Genomic DNA, 6,589 nt, shown 5'->3' on the forward strand with positions numbered 1-6,589 from the left:
CATCAAGATAATGGGTTATTTTTTCAATTTGAGACATTCCCTTCAACTGTTTGAAGTTGATTTCATTGAGAATTTTGCACTTGCTGCTACTTCTGTCAAAATCAAGTTTGTTATTGTAATGTCTGATTAAAACAGTACAGTATGCTGCCACCTCCCACTTCCCTCCCCAATGTTTAAGATACTGCCCAGTATGACAGTGAGGCCCATCAAAGGACCTAAAAAACTTTGGTTTGGTTTGCATTCTGCACTAGTTTACGCGGTTGGTGTCAGTACAGGCATAAGTCAGTACAGCTTACCGGCATAAGACATGTCTGCTTGATCCTGGGACACAGTGGCCACGTTACCTGTGGCGAAGTATTTTCTCCCAATAGCATTGCTGGAAGGTTAGAATTTAGAATTGGAAATGCTAGAATTTTTTATTCTATTTATTATCACACAAGTTAATCACCTGATGGCAAAAGAAAACATGAAACGGGTGCAGGTTAAATCAGGCCCATTTTTATCGGTTAAGTCACAGTAGGTGAATATTTCTGCTTGACCTCATTCCATTGATGATACTTCGGAATTATCTTACATTCCACCGTTTTGTTGCATGGTCTGAAAGAAAGGAAACAAATGTACAATGATTTATTAGGATAATTTGATTGTATGTCTGGTCTCGGCTGCTCTCAGGTTAGAAAGTGCCTTTATTGATGTTAAAAGAAGACATACTGACTCAGCTGTGATTTAAAAAAAATGACAACCTGTCATTTTAATTTAATTACATTTAAGGGCCTTAAAGTATTTGACATGAATCCAGTCAGACAAAAACTGACATGGAGCCAAACAAGAAGACATTAGGATGGGTGACCAAAAGCTAAGCCAAAAAGAGATCCGTGTTGAGGAATTTCTTAATACAGGAAAGGGGTAAAGAGACAATGAAGTTTAGGCAAGGAAATCCATAACCTAAGATGCACACAGTTGCAGACATGGGCACCAATGGTGTGATGAAGAAGACAACACACAGATATCAAAATTAGTCAAACACAGAGTTCCTCGAGGCTTTTATTATTGAAGGATGCTGCAGAGATAACGGAATGAAGCTGTGGACTTCATTTGAACACAGATTAAGTTTTTAGAATCCAGGTGTTTGTGGATCAACAGAGGAGGCAGATAGCAAGTATTGACTTGATGGTTAGATAGAAATTAATGTGATCGAGGCAGGGAAGTTCAAGGTGAGCCCTGGCTTTTTTCAAGGTACAAGAGAGGACAGTGAGGTGGTCACACTGATGGTTGAGTTGGCCAATGACACTCTCTCTTTTGGCTTAATTATGAAGATTGATGATGGGCAAAATACAGACGCACTTAACAGGGAAATCCAGGTGCATATGTGGTTTGGGGAAGCTAGTTCTCATTGAAGATCTGTGCTTATGTCTGTGAAATGGGTTCTGGAATGCAGCTTCAAAGTTCAGGGGCATAGACTAGGACAGGAGGATGATTTATTAGACCAGGAACGATCAGCAAAAGTTAGATCAGATCAGCAAAAGTGAAGAACTGTAATCCCTTGTGAAGTTTCACAAGATTTAGAACATAGAACAGTACAGCACAGTACAGGCCTTTCGGCCCATGATGTTCTGCCAACCTATTATCCTACTAAGATCAATCTACGCTGCATACCCTACATTTTACTATCCTCTAAGAATCACTTAAAAATCTCTAAAGTATCTGACTCCACTACCACTGCCGGCAGCGCATTCTACACACCCACCACTCTCTGTGTGAAGAACCCACCTCTGACATCTCCCCTATACCTTCCTCCAATCACACTAAAATTATGCCCCCTCGTAATAGTCATTTCCGCCCTGTGAAAAAGTCTCTGGCTATCCACTCGATCTATGCCTCACGTCATTTTGGTTACCTCTATCAAGTCACCTCTCATCCTTCTTCGCTCCAATGTAAAAAGCCCTAGCTCCCTCAACCTTTCCTCATAAGACCTGCCCTCCAGTTCAGGCAGCATCTCCTCTGCACCCTCTCTAAAGCCTCCATATCTTTCCAATAATGAGGTGACCAAAACTGAACACAATATTCCAAGTGTGGTCTAACCAGAGTTTTATAGAGCTGCAGCATAACCTCACAGCTCTTAAACTCAATTCCCCTGCCAATGAAAGCCAACACACCATACACCTTCTTTACAACCCTATCAACTTGGGTAGCAATTTTCATAGAATCCCTACAGTGTGGAAACAGGCCCTTCGGCCCAACAAGTCAACACCGACCCACAGACCATCCCACCCAGACCCATTCCCCTACCCTTTCCCTGTAACCCACCTAATTAACACATCTCTGAACACTATGGATAGTTTAGCTTACCCAATCCATCTAGCCTGCCCATCGTTGGGCTGTGGAAGGAAACCAGAGCACCCGGAGGAAACCCACGCAGACACGGGGAGAATGCGCAAACTCCACACAGACAGTTGCCCGAGGTTGGAATCGAACCCGGGTCCCTGGCACTGTGAGGCAGCAGTGCTAACCACTGAGCCACCGTCCCACTTGGGGGATCTATGGACGTGGATCCCGAGATCCCTCTGTTCCTCCACACTGCTGAGAATCCTGCCATTAACCCTGTATTCTGCATTCAAATTCAACCTTCCAAAATGAATCACTTCACACTTTTCTGGGTTGAATTCCATCTGACACTTCTTTGCCCAGCTCTGCATCCTGTCAATGTCCCGTTGCAACCTACAACAGCCCTCCACGCTGTCCACAACTCCGCCAACCTTCATATCATTGGCAAACTTACTAACCCACCTTTCCAGTTCCTCATCCAAGTCATTTATAAAGATCTCAAAGAGCAGCGGTCTCAGAATGGATCCCTGCTGAACGCCACTGGTCACCGAGCTCCAGGCTGAGTATTTTCCATCTACTACCACCCTCTGTCTTTTATTGGACAGCCAGTTTTGTATCCAAACAGACAAATTTCCCTGAATCCCATGCCTCCTTACTTTCTGAATGAGCCTACCATGTGGAACCTTATCGAATGCCTTGCTAAAATCCATATAACACCACATCCACTGCTCTACCTTCATCAATGTGTTTTGTCACATCTTCAAAGAATTCACTAATGCTTGTGAGGCATGACCTGCCCCTCACAAAGCCATGCTGACTATTTCTAATCAAACTGTGCTTTTCCAAATAATCATAAATACTATTTCCCAGAATCCTCTCCAATAATTTGCCCAACACAGAAGTAAGACTGACAGAAGTAAGATTTGATGACCCCATATGTCATTAATGTTTGAGGGGTAGTTGCTGAGAAATCTGTGAAATCTGACTTGATTGCATTTATTATTGATTTGTGCTGTGGGTATTTGATAATTGTATTCTGGGTGTTGAAAATAATCTGTAACAAATATAATGTAGATTATATTACTGTCAAATGTGTATAGGAAGGTAATGTTGCTTGTTCTAAACTGTGGCATCTTTTGGCTTTATTCTCTTAGTAAGTCCCCTGCATCTCATCTTTTACCTACTTTAAAAATAAATATTGTTGGTTCCGAGGCCAGGTTGCAAACATAATTTTAGTGATCACTTCCAGAACCATAACTTGTTGGCAGTCTGGTTTGGGGTCATAACATGTATATTTAAATAAAGGAGACTTGTAACATTTTATTTCATTGAGTAGATTCTTCAGATACGCATTTCAAATAAGTCCTTTCCAAAGTTCCTTCAAGGCTTCATTCCTTATCCTTTCTGAGAGATCATCTTTATTGATCAACATCCTATTCACTCCTGTATCACTCAGTTAATGTTTCCAACATTTCTTTCTCAAGACAGATCTTTCTTGGAATGTACCATCGTCCTTTAGAATGTTTCCCACAATCATTTTCCCTTACCAGCTTCTCCAAGCTGAAAGTCAACAACCTCTCTCTAGTCTTCCCTATAATTTCCCCCCTATCCTTTCCCCTGCTATTCTGCTCTATAAAGTGCCCTAGAATATTTTCCTTTAAGTGAAAAGCCATGTAGTACTTGAATACAAAGGTGTTGTGTATCGTGGTCTACAAAGGAACAGGTAATATAGTATTGAAGCAAAATACTGCAGATACTGAAAACTTTAAATTAAATACAGGAAATACTGAAAAATCAGTGAGTCAATCATTGTCAGTGACAAGAGAAAAAGTGTTAACTTTCAGAGCAGTGATCTTAGGTCAGGGTATATACAACTGAGGAGGCCTACCTGCATTATCCAGTCAATGAAAGCTGATACTCGAGTAAAAACTGTAGGATACCTCTCCATAACACAGGAGACTGGTCCAAAGCTTACAACACCATGGACAGTCCAAACTCCATCATTACCCTGACAGTTCAGAGGGCCACCAGAATCTCCCTGTCACAACAAAATGAGTACGAAGTGATGAGATGAACTCATTTAGTTTATTACTTTCACTAATTACATAACATAACATTGACTCAAGGGCCCACTGATTGCAACCATTCATGTGATATAAACCCCGCTTTAATTAGACTTTTGAATGGACCTCTCAAATTATAAATTTCATGATCTAGCTCTCTGATCACCCTCTCTTTAGCCGTAATATTGTATTCTGTACTATTACCCTATGTACTTTTTATGGCATGATCTGATTGTACCGCATGCAAGCAAAACTTTTCACTGTACTTAAGTACATGTGACAATAATAAATCAAATCAAATTAAAAACAAAAACAGAAATTTCTGGAAAGGCTCAGCAGGTCTGGCAGCATCTGTGGAGAGAAATCAGAGTTAACATTTCGGATTGAGTGACCCTTCCTCACAACTCAGAGTTAACTCTGATTTCTCTCCACAGATGCTGCCAGCAATTTCTGTTTTTGTTTCTGATTTACAGCTTCCGCAATTCTTGCAGATTTTACAGATCAAATCAAATGCAGCATTGCATCATAATGACATTATAAATTAATAGAAGTCATTACCTGACATCCAGAAGTCACACCATCACCCCCAGCACAGATCATATCTTCAGTGACTGTGTTTGACCACCAGTACGGAGATGAGCATGTCTTGTAGTCCACCACTTGGAGCAGAGCTTGCTGCAGTGTGGGAGATGGAACACCGAAAGCTGAAAAAGTGTATCAATGTAATTTTATTTTTAGTGGCTTAGATAGTCCCATCAAACCTACATTGTCAGTTTTCCAGTCCAGTAACAAACTTGTGTATTTAATGAGTTGTTATTTGTGTCATGATTACCGGATTACTTTATGCCACTATGTTGTAGAATGGTGCTTACAGGTACACCTGAATCAATATCTGCCCTAAAACATCTCAGGCATGCTTTGAAGACATAATGAAGGATATAGTGACATCTAATGGCTAAATGTCCATGGTGCAAATTTAGTTTTAAGAAGTGAGATTTTCTCTAGTTACCATACATGTCAAAGCATCTGCATGGTGGCCAATGGGGAGTCTTAAGCTGAAACTGCATTAATCTCACACTTAACAGAAGCTGCTAAGGAGATAAACTTTAAGTGTGCTCAAACAAACTGCAAGGAGGATTGTTAAGAACCGATTGCTCAATACAGTTGCCTTCCAGCACTTGCTAAGGAAGCTGTATGGTATTTTAGTGTCAGGCAATTGAGCAAACACTGTCTCCTAACAATGACTTTGATGGGGAGTAAATATGTTGCTGCAAAAAATTCTGACCACTGCATCACTTCTACATCACTTTTTACTGCTCAGTTGCTGCTGGAGATTTGAAGACAACTTTTGAAACACTTCAAGAAAGCAGAAGGAACACTTTATCAAGATTTCAACAGCACTCCATCAAAATTATTCTATAGGAAGACCTCATCAAAACAGCCTAACTGCTGTGCCATTCCATGCTATTGAACAACAAATAGGAGTCATCAGGGACAAGACTGTGCTGGTCATCAATATCTTGTTCAGGATTGCTAACGATCTCTAATGGGAAAAGCAGGAATACAAAATGCAAGACAGAGCAGCTGCAGGACAGTGACAGGAAAACACACTGTTCTATCTCTGCCACTGTCAGTAGGGGACATGCTCTTTCACTGAAACTCCTTCTTTAGGACCTTGCCACATTGTATGCCCTTTCTCACTCAATCCCTAAACCAATCTGAAATAGGATGTTCTTTATCAGCCTGTACACTCCACACATTCACTGAGGTGGGCTTATGGAGCCAATATATCATATTACTAGAAACATTGTGTCCAATTAGCGCTAAAACCAGATTGTCGAACAGGGTAAGTCTTGGCATAGCATCTATTCAACTGCAGTGTTCACATTATTTTGACCAAATAAGCACCAAGTTGTCCATCTTCACATTATGAATCCTTTCCATAATGCGTATTTGCACTGTTAATAATTTCAGGCATATCTAAGGGAATTCAACAATGGACGCTGCAGAAGTCCAAATTGAACTTTTTAATGACACCACATAAAATCTGCAATACCAAAACAGGCCATTCAGTTCAACTGCTCTATACTGGAGTTTACACAGTGACTCTATTTTAATTTAGTTACTCTCCTTGCCCTGAGTTCCATATTCATCTATTCCCTTCCACCTCTTCTTAAATGTACTATGACTTTCTAGCACAA

The 6,589-nt window shown here is 40.6% G+C and overlaps 1 protein-coding gene across 1 annotated transcript in view; it reads right to left on the minus strand.

Moving 5' to 3' along the window:
* Positions 1-476: 476 nt before the first annotated feature.
* The window catches only part of LOC109910696 (chymotrypsin-like elastase family member 2A), a 21,883-nt gene continuing 15,770 nt past the window's right edge, over positions 477-6,589 (minus strand). The window contains exons 5-8 of the mRNA XM_048596169.1: positions 5,927-5,931; positions 4,947-5,092; positions 4,214-4,363; positions 477-597 (exon numbers count right to left, since the gene is read on the minus strand). Coding sequence (XP_048452126.1) covers positions 571-597; positions 4,214-4,363; positions 4,947-5,092; positions 5,927-5,931 — 328 coding nt within the window. The 3' untranslated portion in view covers positions 477-570. The remainder of the gene's footprint in view (positions 598-4,213; positions 4,364-4,946; positions 5,093-5,926; positions 5,932-6,589) is intronic.

The sequence above is a fragment of the Rhincodon typus genome, chromosome 4 (assembly GCF_021869965.1).
Source record: "Rhincodon typus isolate 14 chromosome 4, sRhiTyp1.1, whole genome shotgun sequence".
Taxonomy (NCBI): Eukaryota; Metazoa; Chordata; class Chondrichthyes; order Orectolobiformes; family Rhincodontidae; genus Rhincodon; species Rhincodon typus.